A 21,711-nucleotide genomic window follows, 5' to 3' on the forward strand; every position below is an offset into this window, starting at 1 on the left:
TAACCGTTAAATCATGATTTTTCGTTTATAGCCGTAAAAAAGGTTTGTCCCGTTACTTGATCTCTGCATGTTTGTTTTTTGTGATTTTTGGCGTATGTGATCTCGAAGCATATACAAACAAGTTTGACAGTTGGATTTTTGAAATTAGTTTCGTACCATGCGTATCCCATCAAAACGTTAGATTCACTAACACTTGGAGTTTATATATACTTTTATTAAGTATAACATAAGATTTAGTGGTATCCACTTGTGTAAATATTTTAAATTGACGATTGAATGAGTTTATTGTATTCATATAGGATCAAGGAGTGTAGCTGTAAAAAATCATCAAAATTGGAGTTAAAATAACCGTTAAATCGTGTTTTTTCGTTTATAACCATTTAAACGTTTTATCCGGTTACTTGATCTCTGCATGTTTTTTTTTTAAGATTTTTGGCGTATGTGATCTTGAAGCATATACAAACAAGTTTGACGGCTGGATCATTGAAACTAGTTTCGTACAATGCATATCCCATCAAAACATTAGATTCACTAACACTTGGAATTTATTTATACTTTCATTAAGTATAACATAAGATTTTATGGCATCCACTTGTGTAAATCTTTTAAATTGACAATCGAATCAGTTCGTTGTATTCATATAGGGTCAAGGAATGTAGCTATAAAACATTATCAAAATCGGAGTTAATATAACCATTAAATTATGATTTTTCATTTATAACCGTCGAAAAGTTTTGTCTCGTTACTTGATCTCTGAATGTTTTTTTTTTGCCATTTTTGGTGTATGCGATCTTGAAGTATATACAAACAAGTTTGACAGTTTGATCAATGAAACTAATTTCGTACAATGCGTTTCCCATCAAATTCAATGGTATATGTATTTACTAAGTAGATTTTAATTTATTTATTTTATACTCGTAAGCAAAAGGAAAAAAAAAAGGACTTTGAGCGACGTAGATACAACTGTGTTCTTTTGCTTTTCTTTTGGTGTTCTTGCATTGCCTTTTTTTTTGTGGTATCCACTTGTGTAAATGTTTTAAATTGACGATCAAATTAGTTAGGGTCAATGAGGGTAGCCGTAAAAAATCATCAAAATCGGAGTTCAAATAACCGTTAAATTGTGATTTTTATTTTATAACCGTCGGAAAGGTTTGTCCTGTAACTTGATAACTGAATGTCTTTTTTTTTTGCAATTTTTGGCGTATGTGATCTTGAAGTATATACAAACAAGTTTGACAGTTGGATTGTTGAAATTAGTTTCGTAGAATATGTATCCTATCAAAACAATAGATTTTAATAGAATCATACATTGTGACAAAGAAAAAAAAGTAATCATACATAAGTAAAAACATTTGAAGGAGGCGGGAGATTAAAATTTGGAGGGCTACCAAAATTTTGGCATGGCGCCCAAAATCTCATCCTCTTCATTTCTCTATCGCAGCTTCTTTGCCTTTCCTCTTCAGAAATTTCCAAGTGCCTCCACCCCTGCATACCTAAGCCCAATTCCACCGTTTTTTTTTTGTTTATGCTACTAACCCTAGGTTTTTCTTCACTTCTTCTTCTCTGCCTGTGTTCCTCCCCGCGCCTCCCTCTCCCTCACTATGAGTCAGTCATCATCATTCACACCACTCCCTCTCGTAGCCTTGCAAACCCTCACAGGTTGCAGCCTTGTATCCTCGCTGTCAAGCACTTGCTCGCCTGGCCGTCTCGACAGCCACCGCAGAGGTAAAAATCTGCTGCCCTTTTCCTCCAATTTCACAGGTCTTTGTTTTTTAAAGTTAATTAATTTCTTATCACAGAGCCCACCTTAATTTCTCATATATATTTTTTCAGTTATTTAATTTTAATCTCTAGCTCTCTGCAAATTCTGAGAAAATATCCGTTTGTTGTGCACTTTAATCAAGCATTTGTACCTTAATATGGGTTATAGAATGCGGCAAGAGGTCATAGAATGCTACATGCACATTAGAAGAGATTAAACCAACCTTGTTTGATGAATGACTAATAAAAATATTTTTTTATGCTGCTGGGACGAAATTGGGAAGAACCCATATCACATTCACATACACACACCTTTTTTATGTTATACTCAGAAGATAAATTAAATCGAGTACGTTAATTTGGGTTCTGAAACCGACCAATTACAAAAGCATGTGCATTATTCTCCAATTCTCCATGTGTATAATTCATGGCGCCCCCAATCCCTCCTACTCGATTCCTCCATTTGATTGAAAGTTTGTTTTAGTTTCTGTGCTTGTACCTTGGTGTTTAGGGATCTTTATGATGCTATCTTTGTGTAATATTCTCCCTTTTGTCCCAAAAAAGTAAACTAAATTTTGTTTACCTTAATTGGGGAAGGCGCATATTGAATCATTGAAGTGGAGCAGCAGTTTGGTGATCGAGTGCAGGGGATGAAGGTTTTTTTCCTTTGGTGGGGCATTTAGGATTGATTATACATTTAATTTCATGTATACCTACTAAAAAAAATTCTTGATTGGAATTTGAGTTAAGATGTGTTTAAATTTGTATAAGATTGTCTAAATTTAGTTACTTTCGGTGCTGAATTATGTTATAGGTTTCCTACAAGTGGTTGAGTTGAAATTACTTGGTGTCTTTGAATGCTGCAAAGAGGTATAGGAACTATCTCAAAGCTTGTGGGTTGCATTTCTTGTTTACAAGTGATTAAAAGTTGTTTTGTATAGGTTACTCTAGGAGTTTGTTGAAAAACATGAAAATAGGTTCAAAGTGGTGTATGTTTTGACATTTAATTGTAGACTAGTATGTATGTTTAATTGTGCTGATATATTTTCAAGTAAAATCTAATAGGGGCAGGGAGCATCCAATTATATTAAAAAGAACACTATGACTTTAAATCAATGGCGATCTTCCTGGTTATATTAGATGCAATAGAACATGTTAAAAGAGTGAGAGAAGTAGTTTGGAGGGTTAGAAACACTTCCAATCTGTTTGTTTATCAGCTTCTTGTATGGTTTTTAATGTGCATTCTATTATAGTGGGGCTCTTGTTTCTGCTTCCCATCTGTTTGTTATATCAGCTTCTTGTACGCAATTTTTCAAGACAATGTTGCACTTGTTGTTATATTAGAAATGGTGGAAAATGAGGGACCTACAATTTGTGTGGTATCGTGTCTATTTCAAATTCTACAACCTTATATCCTAAATTCTCGAGTGCTGACTGCTGACACAGTTGTCCTTTTCGGCCACAGTCAAATACCCATTTACATGCAAATGTAAAAAATCCAGACATAAAATTGTTGCAGGTGCTGTGTGTAAAATGCAACTCTTCCTTCTGTTAGTTTTGTGTTTAATGAGCAGAATTGACTTAATTTGCTTCTTTGTTGATACAAGGTTGTAACCCTCATCCATGCACTTGAGAAAATTTCCAAGTTGAAGATTCCCTTGCTAATTTGAACTCTGTGCCTCAGAGGTTAGCCTTCTGCTGTTACTGACTGGCTTCTGACACTATGGTGAAAGAATTGATAGACTCCCTGATTTTCCATTTACGATTTTGTGTACTCCTTTATTGATCCATGTTTCTCTTCAACTAATATACCTAACTAGAAATATTAATGTTTATGTATTGATTTTTGGTATTATTCCTAGCAACCAACCCTCTTCTTTCCAATATATATTTCTTCTTAACTTTGGTGAATATTGATTTCTATTTGGGATGAGAAATGAATGTTAGACTGATATTCGCATCCAACATTGTAGTGATCCTTATACGTTCATAAGCAAGGGCAGAGTTGAGATTCTTCCCAGCAAGGAAACTGATAAATCGGGCATATTGCAGATAGTCAAGCTTTCTCATTCATTGAATCAGGTAAGGCCAATGTATCCCTACTGATTGATTCTCAGCACCTTTTTTTTTTTTAATTCTTAACTCCTCCTGAACAATTTGCATTGCTACTTATTTGCTTACTTTTTGCAAGGTTTTTATGATCATTTTCAAATGCTGAGAAGATGATCAGAAAAACCTGAGAAGATGAATCCTGAAACCAATGAGCCTTTGTTCACCAACTTTACACCATTCTTCTTTGGAAACTATTTGTTGTAGTTTTTTCTTTTTTGTTCGGACATCTTGTATGTACATTTTCATATATTTTATAATTAAATACTTTTTCTTGGTTTATTAATTATTGTTTATAATTTAATTGCAATATTTATAAAAAATATTTTTGCCAAAAAAAAAACATGGTTTTGCGCGACACAGCCTACGTCGTGCAAAGAGGGTTTGCGTGACGCATGTTTCTTCTTCGTTGCGCAAACCTTTCTGTCACTGCTTTGGCACGACGGTTAGTGCGCAACGAAGGTTCGTTGCGCTAAGTTTTGCGCTACATTTTTTACTTTGCGCGACGAAGGACCTGCATCGCGCAAATTGTTTTTTGTACTAGTGCAATAAAGGGGAAGCTCTAGTTCTTGATCAAGACTCATAACATTCTGTTGAGTTTGGTTCTAGCTTTGGAACCAATGATCAAAACTACAAGAGTAATGATGGTGGATCAAATTCTACTGGTTATAATTATGGTGGTCAAGACAATAACAATGGTAGTCAATACAACAACTATGGTGGTCATTATCAAGGTTTTTACAACTATAGGGGTTACAAGGGTAACAACTTCAGAGGCAAAGGAAAAGGCAGATCATATCCTCTACCAAATGCAAGTCTAGGAATTCTTGGTGCTTCAAGGCCATTTCAAGCTCATTACCTAAATCATCCATCTGAGATACCAACATGCCAAATCTGTAACAAAAGAGGACATGTTGTAGCTAATTGCTTCTAGAGACATAATACACCAGTCACAAGTTCTAATTCTCCAATTCAATGCTAAATTTGCTGGAAATTTGGTCATTCAACTATTCAATGCTATCATAGAGGCAATTTTGCTTATCAAGGAAAGTCACCACCCCCAAATCTCTATGCAATGTATGCCAATCATCAACCTTCTGCATCTGTAGAACAATTATGAGTTGCAGACACTGGTGCAACTTTATATATGACCTCTAAGATAGCTAACTTGGAATTGGAAAGTCCATATCAAGGCAATGAAACAATAACCACAGCAAGTTATGCATGTTTTCCTCTCTTGAAACCATATAACACTTCCAAATTACAACAAAAAACAACAATACGTGTCTTTCTAGGTTATGCAGGAAATTACAAAGGTTTTATATGTTTAGACATTGCTCAAAATAAATTATACATATCCAAACATGTGCTATTTGATGAATCAGTCTTTCCATGCAAAAAGTTTTATGGTTCTATCAAAACATCAACCTTCATATTCACAAATTTATCATTGCATCCTTGTACATCATTACCATGCATTACATTGACTAATTAAGTCATATCACCACTTCATGCTTATGCATCTTCATAAAAAATCATAGATTAATAACTACAAATGCATATAGTGCCCTAGATTCATTGGCTGCATCTAGTGTCTCAGATTTTTTGCTTGTATCTAGTGCCTCAGATGTCTTGGAAACACCTGCATCTGCTACCCCAAATTTTATTCATTCATCACCACGTCAGTTCAAATCGATCTTCTAGTCCTAAAATACTAGGAAACACACCTACATAACATCCAATCCCTGTGGATTCTGATTTCCAACATGAACAACTTCATGTTGTTCTTCCAGTACCAATGAATGTGCATCCTATGTTAACAAGATCCAAGAATGGTATTACCAAGAGGAAAGCTTTCTAAGCTAGTATTGGTTCTCAGTCATCTGTCTCAAAACCAAAAACATTCAAGGCTGTTTCCAAAGTATCAAAATGGCAAAATGCAATGCAGGAAGAGATGGATGCACTACATTCTTAATATACATGGTCTCTTGTTTCCACTTCCAAGTGATTAAAACCTGGTTAGGTGTAAATGGGTGTACATAATAAAAAAGAATACAAATGGCACTGTGGCAAGGTAAAAAGCAAGGCTTGTAGCAAAGGGCTATAGTCCAAATGAAGGTGTAGACTATGAGTAAAATTTAGTCTTGTGGTTATGCCTACAACCATTAGGCTTATTTTTGCTTTAGCATCACAATTCAAGTGGCAACTTAAGCAATTAGATGTGAAAAATGCCTTCTTACATGGCATTTTACAAGAAAAAGTGTATATAAAGCAGTCTCTAGGGTTTCAAAGATCACAACATCCATCTAATCATGTCTGCAAGCTTAAAAAATCACTCTATGGGCTTAAACATGCTCTAAGAGCAAGAAATGACAGGTTTACTAGTTTTTGTACCTACATTGGGATTCAAGTCTTCACAGGCTAATCCATCTTTATTTGTTCAACACTCTCAACAAGGCATTGTACAGTGTTGATGCTTTATGTTGATGATGTAATTTTAACTGGTAGCTCATCTCAATTGATATCTTAGGTGATCAAATAACTTACTACATAGTTTGAGATGAAGGATTTAGGTAATCTGCATTATTTTTTTTGGGGCTGCAAATTAGTCACACAGAAGAAGGCTTATTTATTTCACATTCCAAATATATCAGTGAGTTAGTTGACATAGTGGATTTGCAGGATTGTAAACCATGTGCTACCCCATGCTTACCATGTCACAGACTCTTAAAAAACGATGGAAAACCATATCATAGTCCTGATCAATACAAAAGTGTAGTTGGAGCACTTCAATATTTCACATTTACAAGGCCTAACATAGCCTTTTATGTGAATTAAGCATGTCAATTCATGCATAATCCTATGGAGTCACATCAAATTATGGGATTCATTTTAAACTAGGACCAATACATCTTCAATCTTATAGTGATACAGATTGGGCCAAGGATCCAAATGACAGAAGATCCACCTCAGGGTTTGTAGTTTTTCTAGGATCCAATCCTATTTCTTGGGCATCAAAGAAGTAGCACATTGTGTCGATGTCATCTACAGAAGCTGAGTATCGAGCTTTTGCTATCACAGTTGCTGAAATAGCTTGGATAAGAAAGTTATTTTGTGATTTACACATTTCTCTTTATCAAGCACCAATGATTCAATGTGATAATATCTCAGCTATAACTCTATCAACCAATCTTGTGTTTCATGCCAAGTTCGAACACATTAAGATCGACTGTCACTTTGTTCGTGAAAGGGTCACAAGAGGATATCTTCAAGTGCAACATGTTTTCTCTACTGAACAATTTGCTGATATACTCACAAAAGGTTTATCTAAACCCTTTTTTCAACAACACTGTGGCAATCTCATGCTCAGTTCACTCGAGCATGAGATTGAGGGGGGATGTAAGAGTGTAGACAAACACAAAGAAGAGGATTTAAGTAAAGACAATAAGCACAAAGATGAGAATCCAAGTGAAAGGAAGTTAAGGGTCTAGATGAGGACAAGTGTCACAAGATCCAAGGGAAGTTATAAGGTTGGTAGAATCTGGTGCTAAGGTTGTTAGATTGTTAGAATATTATCCATATCTTAGCTTGTGTTACAAGCCATGTAATTAGATAAATACATATAGCTAAGGTGTAAGAAGATAACTTCACTCTCAAGAAATAGAAAGAAAACTTCTCTCAACTCTCTCTCTCTCTCTCTCTCTCTCTCTCTCTCTCTACAATTTGGTTTCTTCAATCATCTCCATTGAAGCTACTGCTTCAATCTTTACATTATTTAGAACTGTTTAACAATATTGTTTTCAATACAGTAAAGTATAATTGATTTTTTTTTTGGAGTACAACAATATATTTTACACTAAGGGGAGGGAGGATTCCGGCTAAGCCACACAATGAGCAATCTAATTTGGTAATGAATTCATCATCCACGAGATTCGCACCTAAGACCTCTCAATTACAAGTATAACTGATTAAGTAGCAAATTTTAATGGGTAATCTAGTATAATATATACCATCCTCACATAACCAATAGTAGTTCGTGCAAGGTCGCAGCTAACTTGTTTCTTAATGATGGTCCAAAGCTGTTTAATATAATATAAGGTTCAGGAGATTGAGGGATGACATTTTAAGGACGTATGATAATAAAACTAACCTTAGAAGCCTCTTTGAATGTGTGTGTGTGTGTGTATATATATATATATATATATAGATATATATAGAAACTCAAAAACTCAGCAGAAATTAACGCTAATAACAATTGACTACTCGCTCGATAACATATTATGAAAAAAAGTTTATTGTATTATATCATAGTATTTATGTATATGCCATGATATTTCTTTTCCATGGCAATGTAACAGTACTAAACCTTCCAACTATATATATAGGAACAAAAATTGTAAATTAAATGAACTTAACACAACAAATAATTAATCAAATGCTTGTAAATTTGCATCCAATATTTAAGATCGTGAGAAAACTTCAAACCCTGAGAAATCAAAGGTGCTCCAATTATCGCCACATAAATTGGTCGATATCTTCATTTGATCATCGTCTGATGGTAGTGAACAGTCCAACTCTTGCAAATGCACCATCGGTTGCCATGTAAAACTAGCAGTACTGCTTGCCAAAGACGACATCGTTGCATCATCGGACCAAAACACATCTTGCACCACTTGGTCTTCGTCTACTGGTAAACCCTGTAACTCAAATTCATGAATGTTCATATCATCATTGTGATTAATTCCCATAAAAGTTTGAACATTTTCTTCCTGTGATTGTTGATGTCCTTCAAGTAAATAATGATCAACTGCTTCAACAAGATCACCAGCCTTGGAAGAATTTTGTGAGCCATCGTGATCGTTCAATGCTGAGCTTGAAATTACCAAATTGGGGTCATGATAATGATCATCAGGGGTAGTGGAGTTGTGGTTTAAGAATTTGGCAAACACAACAGCCAAATCAATATCTGATGCATTAGATCCACCTGGCTGATTATTTCCGGACGGATCATCTTCAGTACCACTTGATGAGTTGTGATGCTGAAAGTAACTTAATGAAGCGCTGTCAGTCTGTGAGAGCCTGGTCGCTTTACCACGGCGGTTCTTGCGGCAGCCACCACCAACTGGGACGTTGCGTAAGGAGCCTCCTTTTGTCCAATATCTCCTGCACCCTTTGCAAAAGTACCTTGGCTGTGAGAGGCTGTAGTTGTTGTAATAGCAAAATTTGGTGTTGGAAGAGGCACATCGAGGGCAGTTTGGGGCAACCTCAATATGGGATTTGTTCCATGGTCTCTTCATCTCCATCATCATGAATTGCCCTTGCCCAGATGGAGGGCACTGTAGCATTTGTTTAACAGTAGGATCTGTGAACATTTTGCAAAATCAATTGTGATTAAAATTTGGAAGTGGGGTTGTGAGAAAAGAGAGTTTGGGGGTATATAAATATAAGAGGCTTTGGAATTTGGAGGGTATGTGTTGGAGTTAGTGCAAAGGCATGTGTGTGCGTGTGTGTGGGAGTGAAATTTGTATGTGAATCTCTTACTAATTTGTAAGATGGGGTTGGAGATGAACGTGGGCGGTTGGGGAAGCGTCACGACCAAGGAAGGGTGTGAGATTGAGATTGTGATTGTGATTGTGATTTTGGAGAGATTTAGGTGTATTCCGAACACTTTCACAAAATTACATGGTTTTTTTTTAATATAGAAGGTATATCATCATATAATAGATTAATTTCTCTTCCCATACAGTCCTAATACTGGATAAGACGGTAGCATACTTTTGACTTCCCAGGTCAAATAATACACCAAAGCAAAGCTAGTGACACCAAACAATATACCTGTGTGAGTCGAACTTGGGGTGGAGGTTTCAATTTTTTGCTCACTTTCCGCTAGATCAACCCTTTAGGGTTACATGATTACTATTCTATTAAAATTATTGCACGATATTTATTTTGTTTTAATAACTTAAAAGTGAAACATATCAATTATATTACCAACACATTATAACACGTAGAATAAAACAAAAATTTATCATGATTTTGCTAATGTGAAGTGAGTTAATTATTTCATGTTTACATGCATGTTACGGCATGCTCTTTACTAGGCGGATTAGTCGTGGCCCTTCTCGAACTCATGTGGCATTTCTTCGTTGGGGAGTTCATATGACAGTGATTGAGGTTGATAAGTCAAAACATTTTTTTTTTTGAACAAAGTCAAAGCTTCTTATTAGTTGTCACATTTTCTGTGTTTCCAAATGACCAATATGGCCATGTTTGTGTGTGTGTGTGTGTGTATATATATATATATATATTATATGGTCCCTAGGGATCAGAGAACTTGCAATTAGGGCAATGAGTTTGAGGAATAAATGCTTAAGTAGAACTTAAGAGGGTGAAGATTATTAGAAGCATGATTAATTAATGAGTAGCGAAATAACAAGTATACCTAATCTTGTACTTTAGCTAGTTTATTTAGTTTGTAACTTGTAAGTCTCCAATCTCCATATAAACAAAGGAATTGAAGGCAGTGGAAAAAATTGGGCAGATCACTGGCTGAGTAATTTAACAGCTAGCGAAGAAATTTTAGCTTGATAGGTCAATTTCATGACAACCTAATTAGCTTTATGTGGACATTCCCTGACGATAAGTTAATTAATTCGAAAGGATGAGGGTCATGAATAATAGCTTTAATGAAAGGAACAAAGTTACAAGTATACCTAATTTGGCAGTGTATTTTTGTTAGTATCATATGGACCATGACATAACACAGTAATTGAATTCAATGGAGGCCATATGATTATGGTTATTACGCTACAGCGATAGATCAGTACTTCAAATTTTTACTAAGAGTTCTCTTCTAATTTTTTTTCATTTTTTCATAGGTTTTTATTATTATTATTGTTTGATGACTATTATGTATGAAACTTGGAGGCTTTTCACAGTGAGCCGGTTGAGTTTGATTCCAATTTTATAAGAATTAAACTCTTAGACCTTTCATAGTAGTTTGAGTGAGTGTGATCCCTATATATAGGAATCAGGGAGTCTAAGTTTGATATCTATAACACTATTAATAGTATGAGTTCAATTTTGTTATCACACTCACGAGTTCAATATATTGGTATAACACCCAAATTTCCAGCCCATTGTAAGAGTACAATTCTTGTATGAGTCCAATATATTGGTATCACACTAACTTTTTTCAGCATACTATAGAAGACCTTATAATAGGCAGAAAATTTTGAGTTATATGAAAATGATTCTAATTATTGAATATAATATGTTGAAAGTAATGAGTTTAATTACAATATTATGGTTGTCCCTTTTTAAAAAAAATTACAATATTATGAATTATAATTCCCAGAGAAAGAGAGAGTGCAATATAGTAGAGTACAAAATAAAGGACAATACTTGGATACTCAAAGGATGAGTAGGAACTCCTACTCAAAATTGTTCGTTACCAATTTATAGAACTTTATGTTTATAATCGGAACCGTTCATATTATAAATCACACTATAAAGATCATCTCTGCAAAAAATAAATTAAAACTAAGATTGTTTAGTCATCGAACTGTATAAAAACAAATGAACGAAATTGGTAAAAGCATTACGAACCGTTTATGTATTTGCTAGAATACATTGACTAAACAATCATAGTTTTAATTCATTTTTTGCAAGGATGATCTTTATAGTGTGATTGATAATATGAATGGTTTTGATTATATGCACAAAACTCTGTGATTCAAATACTAAAAGTTTTGAGTAGGAGTTCCTACTCATCTTGGAGTAGCCAAGTAATGTTCCAAAATAAATATATCTCCATATATAATTGATAGATGGAACTCATTTTTATCAAATTCAAACAATTATAAAAATTGAGCCGCAAAAATTAAACTCAAATTGTCTGATTTCTATATTTGTATATCAAACTCACTGTTAAAGACCTCTTTCAACATTGTATAAATAGGGTGATCCTAAACTAAATAGTCATGAACTTTTTTTCATTTGTATTTCTTCCCTATGAGTTTGTAAATTAATATAAATAATCTAAATAGGACATATGAATCTTAATTACATGCATACTTAAATGTAAGATATAGTTGCAAATAGTGAAATGCCGTTTAAAGTCATTCTTTTTCAAAATACTACGATTTAGGTTCATATTTTCTCCATCCCTCTGTTAAATTAGTGTATAATATTCCTTGTACTTGACAGACAAATTGTAAAAAAAGTTTAAAAATTAAAGTAAAAACTGTATTAAAGAATGAAATCTTGGTTAATCATAGAATGTCAACAAATTAGTTGTCGGCATGCAAGTGCATGTATGGACTACACACAGCGTACGTTGCTTCTCGGAATTAACGAGGAATGAGTGCAACTGTGCAAGGAAGATTTCCCCTTCATTAATCAATCATAAGGCTAACGTCGCGGGTGTATATCTTGCTGCATATACTTGCATTTCACATCCCTTAACCCACATGCCCCACTGTTACGTGGCACCATTTCATTCGTCTCAATTTTTTAATTTTAACATTAATTTATTGAAACATTAATGTATAATTTCTGTCATCTGGAGACTGGAATTGAATACTTGATCTCAACTTACGGACTGTGTTAGTCCACAACTCACACTCCAATTATTTAATTATGTATGATTAATCTCTTTAATTTCATAATTCTTAATTAATCACAGTCAACGTATCTGTTGCTCTTTATGCCATTCATTCATGCATCTCCTTTAGTATGCTAGCTATTTGCTACTGACGTTCAAGTAAACATATTATATGAAGGGAAAATGATGAATTTTGCCAGTTAATAATGCAAGGAAAGAGAGGAATTGAATTTTGTATCTTTTTCAACTTTTTGATATAAATATATATTTACATTATGGGGTGAAGAAATAAATTGGTTTTGAACTTATTATTCACGAGATTCGAAACATAAGACCTTTCACATATACAAGTAAAGAGATATACTTCTAAACCGTATTACTAAGTGGCATATCACTAACACTATGTTTGGATGAGGAAGATAAACTTAAAATTTAGACAAAAGATTGAATCTATAAATTAACATGCACCAATTTCATTCTTTGGATTCATAAACATAGAAATTTAGAATTTTCGCGTAAAAAAAGTTGAAATTTGGGACCTCCATTTTCCAAATTTAAATTTTATGTAGTTCTCATCTCTAAATTTCTATGTGTTAGTGTAGGGTCCTTTTTGACCCTCAAAATAGTGCAAGTCAAGAAAATGACCAAAAAGTTAAAGCCCAAAGAAGAGTAAGAAGCCCAATGCCATGTAGAATTAACAAGGGGGCACGTTTGAGTGCTAGAGATGACCGCTCACCAGCCTAGTTCGACTGAGCAACATAAAATACTTCCAACCGCCAAGGACACGTGGGAAGACTCACAACTATATAACACAAAACTTTAGGAGCATACTTGCTTAGGTACCAATTAGGCCATGTGTCAATCACCAATCAAAGCAGAAGTCTAGGACGAGACGTAAAGCTGGTCGTGCCGTTGTTCAATCGTGCTGTTGTTCAAAGTGACATCGTTGACTAGTCAAGACCTAGTAGGTCACTTGACACATATCGATCTAGAAGAACGTGGAATCTCAATTGAGCAAACGTCACTTCATTGCCAAAGAGCTATTGATGGTTAGAAAGGTTGTCAGCACGCTAGCCGATGTGAGTGATGCATTAAATGCTAGCAAAATAAGATTAGGGAGCCAAAGGTTTCTGGGTTCGTTGACGGCCTATATAAAGAGTTGGGAACCTGTTGTAATGGGGTTGGATTACTGAAGAGAGATAGAATAATTGTAGTCTTTAGCTGAGCACTATCTGACATATGTAGCCTTGGAAATCAATATAATCAGAGCAACACAATGGATGTAGCCCAGTTTTGAGGGGTGATCCACTCAAATCTTGAGTCCATTTCATTTGAGTTTCAATTCCAAGTCCACCAAGGACTAATTATTCTAGTTTGTTACCCTACAAATTTTGAACGTTAATACATGAGTATAGGAGTTTAAAAGCGAAAAAAAAAACAAAAACAAAAACAAACAAAAAACAAAAAACAAAAAAACAAAAAAAAAAAAGCAACAGTGATCACCACCATATATCCTTGTCACCACCACCACCCACCATCATAATCACCATAACTAGCGGCGCATTTCACAACATCATCATTGCCACCGTCGCTACAACATTGCCCGGCTTGTAATTATCTTTTGCCAAATTAGATGGAATTGACTTTAAACTTATCATACTCATTACTCCATCCTCCTCGCAGGTACTTGAAACTAACTTCTAATTCAACTAATAGTGTTATAACATAAAATGTATCTAACTTTTAATATATTTAATCCTTTTTGTTAAGTTTTTAGTACCTACGTGTGGGAGAAGGCCATTGGCCCAAAAAACCTCCATGCATGTGACTGTTCAAAATAATTTTAAAAAAACCTACAGTCACTGGTCCCCAACACTATCTGCAGTAGGCATCCATGATCGTATAATGCAAAGGCTTTCAAGAACTTACATCAGCATGTGCCTGCCAATGTTCACATATATATTGCATAAGAGCACAACTTCACATCCCTCCCTTAATTTTCCTCCTTTAAATGTTAAACAAATATGATTTCTAATTTGAGTTGTCCAATTTCCTAACAACCACATTCATTTCATTTTCACCGCCGTATATATATATATATATATATATATATAACATGTTTTATTATAATATTTTACGTTGAATTTTATTAAAATAAATATTAGATTTGACATAGTTTCATTTGCGAAGAGCTTTAACGGCTACAACTTCTTTTAGCTATTAGAGAGTGAGTGATGAATCCGTCCATTTACCGGCTACAGCTTTGTTTGAGGATTAGAGAGTGAAGAGCTTGTCGATCTAACTGCTAGAACTTTATCTACAAGCTGAGAAAATCCTGAATAAAGACCCACGAATGCAACTAGAGTTTTTGGATCAAAAAATTTCAAAACAACAAAGCTAGCCAAAAAACAAAAAAAAAACAAAGTCAATTCAGATGACGTCCTCGTGATACATTCTTGATTTCCTTTGCATATTTTAATATTTTCTCCCCACAAAAATCAAAAAAGTTGAATGTCACTATTATTGCACGCGGGAAGGATTTAAGTTAAAATTGGTGTTTAATTGTGGGCAACTATCAATCTCACACGATCAGGAATTGCAAGATATTAGCCAATTCTATGGGATTGAAACCTTTGGTCATGAGTTAAATCACGTGGGGGTTTGGCGTCGCTTTCACGATATAGATGCGAAGTCGAGGATCAATAGCTTCCACGTCTCTACCTCTCCTTAGTTTTTACTTTGCAGATATCACAAAATCACAAATGATCACAAACCCGAATGCTTCATATCTTTCTCATTGCAAGTTGTCAAAATTATTGTGATGTTCTGTTCTAACAATAACAAAATAGTATGTGTAAATTTTTATTTATTTATCTTTATATTATTAATACGGAACGCTACAATAATACTGTATCAAAGTTCTTGTTGTAATGAACCGATCGTCCTATGAAATTAATAAGAGATACATGTTCCATTCCATGTGCCTTAACTAAGCACAGCTACAACTGGTGGAATAGCACGTGCGCAATATAACAATATGTTGCATGCATGACCCGTGTGACTAGAGTTCGAGTAACCTGTGTGATGATGATTCATTATCTTCTCCATATATGAGATAGTAGCTAGACATGTATGCATGCTTAACGCAAGCCAGATAAGGTGGGACATTATGTATATGACCTGGACCAACCTGATGAAATGAGTAGTTATGTCTTTCAGTGTCACCACTTGATGGTTGCCTAAACGCATGCAGGCAGTTGATGTATTCTGATTGAAATATCAATAAGCTCTTGGTGCAAATTATCCTTTACAATTTTTCCATGTTGGATGTCTTCATTTTTATTATAAGAACAATACTTGCATTCATTCCATGAGGTGCACCATCTTGTTCACTTTCTGCTATTAACGTATTTTTACATAAATTTAATAATAGAACCGTAGATTTTCTTGATCATCATTTCAATATCATACAGAAAGCGCAAGTTTTTTAGTTGGCTAATTTTCTAAACTTTGTTTAAAACTTGTTTGCAATATTTAATCTTCAATTTCAGTTTAGTCCTAAGTTTTAGGTCTTTGGTTTGCGCGAGAACATCATTAAAGTTGATTTCGTGGACTTCTTAAGGTAAAAATCATATGCATTCATTTAGGAAATCACATTTATGTGATTGAGTTTATTTGGGTTGTGTTGGGAGATTTTTATGTTGAACTAAACTTGGGCTTTGGAGGACACCCTTTACTTCCCCTAGTTTGTTTGAATACCAAGTTAAGGAATATCTCGAAAGAATTAGAGTGTCATAAGAAGTATCTTGGTTATATTAATGGCTTGAAGATAGCATGATTAGACAAATAATGAATTGCCTAAGCGAAGCATGGCGTGGAAGCTTGAAGTTTGTCAGTTTAGCATGAGAGAGAACTTTGCATGATTCCATGATGTTAAGAGGTGGATAATTTGGGTTACCTAGGATTCTAAGAGAGCTTCTATTGAGTCAGAAAGATCAAGGAAGATGCGAGGAACCTCTAAGATTGTAGGAAGATGACTGTCTCAAGGATTCAAGACTGCTTGCACTTAGAGAGTGATTTATCTTGCTCGGTGAAATACAACCTTGAATTCATCTCCTTCTCCCTCTCTCTAGCGTTATGTTGCCATTTGCATTCAGTTGAACCTCCTTTGCTATAGGTGAAGGGTTCTCTTTCCAAGGATCCCTAGGGAATCTATAGGCTTTTTTGCTTTCTTCCTTTACATCGGTCTTCATTCCTATTTTTCCTAATCCTAGCCCAACTGCAACCTTCCTTTTTGGTGTAACAAAGATAAGCATTGTTGCTCTAGTGAATACTGTGTTGGTGATCTTCCTAGAGCGCCTATTTCCCAAATCAATTTCCACAAGCGTTAATTCCAATAACACACCTCCTTACTTTCGTCTATCATTCTCCTGCATGAGTTGGAAAGGGAAAGTTCATTTCTCTCCTTATCAAATGTGGGCCATGCTTTGGGTTTTCACTTGAACTTAAGGCTATGAGTCTGGTTCCATTCTAATTGGATTGGATGGTACTAGGAACAAGGGGAAACTAAGTTTGTTCTCTTTCAAACTCACATGCATGGATTGGATGATTTACTAGAACAATTAACCCTAGATGGTTTCATGTTAAAAGCTCTGAAATAATGGACTAAAGATTTAAGTGATTCGCCCCTCAAAATTAGGCTACATCCATTGTGGTGCTCAGAATATATTGACTTGATGATTACAAGAAGCGCTCGGCTATAGTCAAAATTCTTTCTTTTCTCAATCGTTTGACCCCATATAAGAGGCATTTACCCCCTTATATAGGCCTTCAGTAAGCCCAAAAGCTTTGTGCCCCCTTACTTTACTATTCTGGTATTAAATGAGCTACCTACATGGGCTTGCATGCTGGCCTTTCTTTCGTACATCATTCGACATGTTGGCGGTGAGATGATGGTAGCTCAGTCGAGATTACATATTCTTCTAGGCCCACATGTACCGAGCACCAAGCTCGGCCTTGACTAGTCAACATGTTCCTTCTGAGCAATCGTCTGACAACTTCTAGGTTCTGTCCTAGGTTTCTATCTTCGTTGGTGACCAACACGTGGCCTGGGTTGGTGCCTGAGTAGGTATGTTCCTAGAGCCTTGTGCCATAAGATGTCAGTTAGTCCACGTGCCAGTCGGAAAGTGCTTTATGTTGCTTAGTCAAACCACATTGGTGAGAGGTCGGCTATAGCGCTCAGAAATACTCATTTTCTAATTTCGTTAGGCCTTGGACTTCTTTTCCTTCTTTAGGTCTTGATCTTTCTTGGGCTTTTCTCGATCTTTTTATCGGTCTGTACTACTTGGTGGTCGAAAAAGACCATGTGTTAAGAAAGTAGACATTTATTTATATGTTATATAATAAATTAAATTTAAATTAAAAAAAAACTGCCTAGGCCTCCGCCTAGACTCCTAGATGCTAGACCTCTACCTGTTGCTTGATTAGCGCCAGAGTTTTCCTTTGGCTAATAGATGATAGTACTTTGAAATTATAGGGCTTGGAAGGTCAAGATGAAGGTTTTCTTTTGGACAATAGATGATAGTACTTTGGACACAATTATTAAAGGTTATACTGCACCAATTAAAATTGTGAAAAATAAAGAGAAAATGAAATTAGAAAACGGACATAGTGAAATATAAGTCGATATGTGTGAGGTTGTTGTCCCCAAACTTAAAAGTGAGTGGTCGCTTGATGAGAAAACGCATTGCATAAGCAATAAAAAATGATTGAATTCCCTGTTCACAACTCTGTCTGCTGATCAATTCAATTACGTCTCAAGGTGTGAGATTGCAAGGAGGCTTGGGATATCTTACAGGTCACTCATGAGAGAAATTACATTGTAAGAGAGTAAAAACTGCAATGCTCGCAACTTAATTTGAAAACATTAAGATGAGTGAGGATGAATCTTACTTTGAATTTTAAGAAAAATTGAGTGTCATATAAATGGGTGTGTGAACCTGGGTGAAAAAAGGCACTTAGTACTACAGTCTAGTGGTATTCCTCTTCACTTAGAAGTGAGAGGTCTTAGGTTCGAATCTCATGGATGGTGAATTTGATACCAAATTAGGTTGCCCATTGTGTGACTTAGCCAAACACTACCTCCCCTTAATGTAAAATATCGATGTCCTCAAAAAAAAAAAAAAAAAAAAAAAAACTTGGGTGAAAAAATTCTTGAAGTTAAAGTTGTCAAGAAAGTACTTAGGTCTTTGCCTACTAGGTTTCAACCAAAAAAAACTGCAATGGAAGAATGGTAAAGTGTCATTCACTAGTACAAAAACATACTTGCGCGACAGAGCAAATTACGTTGCGTAAGGACATTTTGCGCAATGTTGACAACTAAGCATCACCCAAGCACATTTTGAGTAAACGGAACTTTGCACGATGAAGCATACAGTTGCGCAAAACTGTTTAGCGCAACGAAGGTGTAACTTCGTCTCGCAATGTTGGGAAAAAAAGGGTAAAAATCTTGGTTTGGCGCTAGAAAATTGCGTGACACGGTTGGTCCGTCGCACAAGTTTTTGGTGCCAAACCAAGACTTTTACCCTTTTTTTCCAACATTCCACGACGAAGGTACACCTTCGTTGCGTTAAATAGTTTTGCGTGATGGTATGCTCCAATTAAGAAAACGAGTAGCGAGAGTTCCGAAATTGAAATACCAATAGAGTCAATTTCAATTGACCTTGGTGATTTGCCGTGATACAATGCACCGGAAGAGGCAAACGAAATGAGGATGAATGGGAATCCAAAAATGATAGTGGTGAGAATAGTGAGAGTTATTATTGTAGTTCAGATGAGGATTAATATATATATATATATATATATATATATATATATATTAAGTAGCTTTAAATTTATTTATTTTGTATGTATAACACTTAAGAAATTGAATGGTACATATTTATTTATTAACTAGCTTTAAATTTATTATTGTAGTTCGAATCGGGTTTTTGTTAGAAAAATATATTAATGTGCCAGGAAATTGCGATAAAATCATGGTTTGGTACCAGAAAATTGCACGACGAACCAAATGCGTCGTGCAAAGGTGTTTTACGCAACACACCAACTAATATGTCACGCAAAGGGTGTTTGTGCAATAGAAGAACCGCGTTGCACAAAGGGTTTTTGTGCGACGGACCAATGTGTTGCACTAACACACTTTGCACGATATAATAAATCTCCGTTGCGCAAAGAGGCTTTGCGCGAAGTGGTTTGTCCGTCGCGCACTTTTCTGGAAATAGTATATGCGACACTATTAAAACAATAGATTCAATATTTTAAATTGAAGATGGAATTCATTCATTGTATTCATATAGGGTCAAGGAGTGTAGCTGTAAAAAATCTTTAAAATCGGAGTTAAAATAACTGTTAAATCGTGATTTTTCATTTATAATCGTTGAAAAGTTTTTTCCCGTTACATGATCTCTAAATGTGTTTTTTGCGATTTTTGGCGTATACGATCTCGAAGTATATACAAATGAGTTGATTGTATCGTTGAAACTAGTTTCGTATAATGCGTATCCCATAAAAATAATATATTCACTAACACTTGGAGCTTATTTATACTTTCATTAAGTATAACATAAGATTTTGTGGTATCCATTAGTGTAAATATTTTAAATTGAAGATTGAATTCATTCATTGTATTCATATAGGGTCAAGGAGTGTAGCTGTAAATAATCATCAAAATCAGAGTTAAAAGAACTATTCAATCGTGATTTTTCGTTTATAATCGTCAAAAAGTTTTGTCCTGTTACTTGATCTCTAAATGTTTGTTTGTGTTTTTTGGTGTATGCTATCTCGAAGTATATACAAACAAATTTGACGGTTGGATCGTTGAAACTAGTTTCGTAGAATGCGTATTCCATCAAAATAATAGATTCACTAACACTTGGAGTTTATTTATACGAGTAAATTGTAGCAATGGTACCTCAACTTTAATCAAATTGGAGCAATGGTCCCTCAACTAAAAATATATTACCATTGGTCCTTCAACTCATCAAAACGTTTAGCTATGGTCATTTTTGTCAACTTCGTCACAATTTTGTCAAAATGAGTTATGTTGGAAGGATCATTGCTACAATTGGGTTAAAGTTGAGAGACCATTGCTACAATTGGGTTAAAGTTGATGGACCATTTCTCTAGTTGGATTAAAGTTTAGGAACCATTGGTAATTGATTTTTAGTTGAGGGACTATAGTTGCACGTTTTGATGAGTTGAGAGACCAATGGTAATGGATTTTTAGTTGAGGTACCATTACTCCAATTGAGTTAAAATTGAGGGACTATTGATACAATTTACTCTATTTATACCTTCATTAAGTATAACATAGTGTAAATATTTTAAATTGAAGATCGAATTCATTCATTTGATTCATATAGGGTCAAGGAGTGTAACTATAAAAAATCATAAAAAACGGAGTTAAAATAACTGTTAAATTGTGATTTTTCTGTAAGGACCCGTATTTTGGAATATATATTTTTCCTAGGCAAGTTTATAGGTTAACATGAGAATTCCACGTGATATCCTTAAGCTACAACAACATGCCATAACATTATATTATTAGTTATTAATTTATAAGTTGTAGTATTCCATAGATATCTCCCAAAGCAGATGTTTATTTCAATTAGCATGAGGTGGAAGCCATTCATGCATTCTTATCTTGATTGAGTGACTGAGCACTCTAGTATGATGATTGTAGAAAGCTACTAGTGAATGTGTCCCCCCTTAAACCATCCATTTGACACCTTGCATGCCACCATTGTCTGGCTGCTAAAACCAACCAATTGGAGGTCATAGTTGGCCGTCTCCTACTAGTATAAATAGGAGCTTTGCTCCATTGTTTTTGGAGCATTAAAAGACGGAAACATGTAGAGCGTGCATTGAAGGTTCAAAGTAGAGAAAGGGAGTGAGGGTAAAGAGAGAAAGAATGGAGATTGTTAGTTGGGTTGTCTTGTCAAAGCTATTATTGAGGTGAGTGGTTTATGTAATGTATTTAAAATATTCTTATTTTCTGATAAACGAAAACCATGAACTATTGTGGGTTTTATCTATTTATAAATCTCTATCTATTTTGTTGATGCACAAAACCGGAAGGGTTTTAGAATAACGTAAATCCAACCGTGAATCTGCAAGAAAGTAAAGAACATAAGATGTATTGTGGTTCACCCCAATGTTTGGGCTACGTCCACACTAAT

General features: G+C 35.0%; 1 protein-coding gene and 1 long non-coding RNA gene across 2 annotated transcripts; one reads left to right on the forward strand and one right to left on the reverse strand.

Annotated features, from left to right (window-relative positions):
- The first annotated feature begins 1,387 nt into the window (after positions 1-1,387).
- LOC139195866 (uncharacterized) lies at positions 1,388-4,040 on the forward strand. Its single transcript, XR_011580935.1, has 3 exons — positions 1,388-1,725; positions 3,369-3,447; positions 3,735-4,040. It is a non-coding gene; the product is annotated as an uncharacterized lncRNA (long non-coding RNA).
- A 4,108-nt stretch (positions 4,041-8,148) lies between these two features.
- Positions 8,149-9,380, reverse strand: LOC103402173 (dof zinc finger protein DOF3.5). Its single transcript, XM_008340910.4, has one exon. It carries the CDS (start codon positions 9,240-9,242, stop codon positions 8,331-8,333), a length of 912 nt encoding a protein of 303 aa, XP_008339132.1. The 5' UTR covers positions 9,243-9,380; the 3' UTR covers positions 8,149-8,330.
- Positions 9,381-21,711: the final 12,331 nt, after the last annotated feature.

This window comes from Malus domestica, chromosome 05, assembly GCF_042453785.1.
Source record: "Malus domestica chromosome 05, GDT2T_hap1".
Classification (NCBI taxonomy): Eukaryota; Viridiplantae; Streptophyta; class Magnoliopsida; order Rosales; family Rosaceae; genus Malus; species Malus domestica.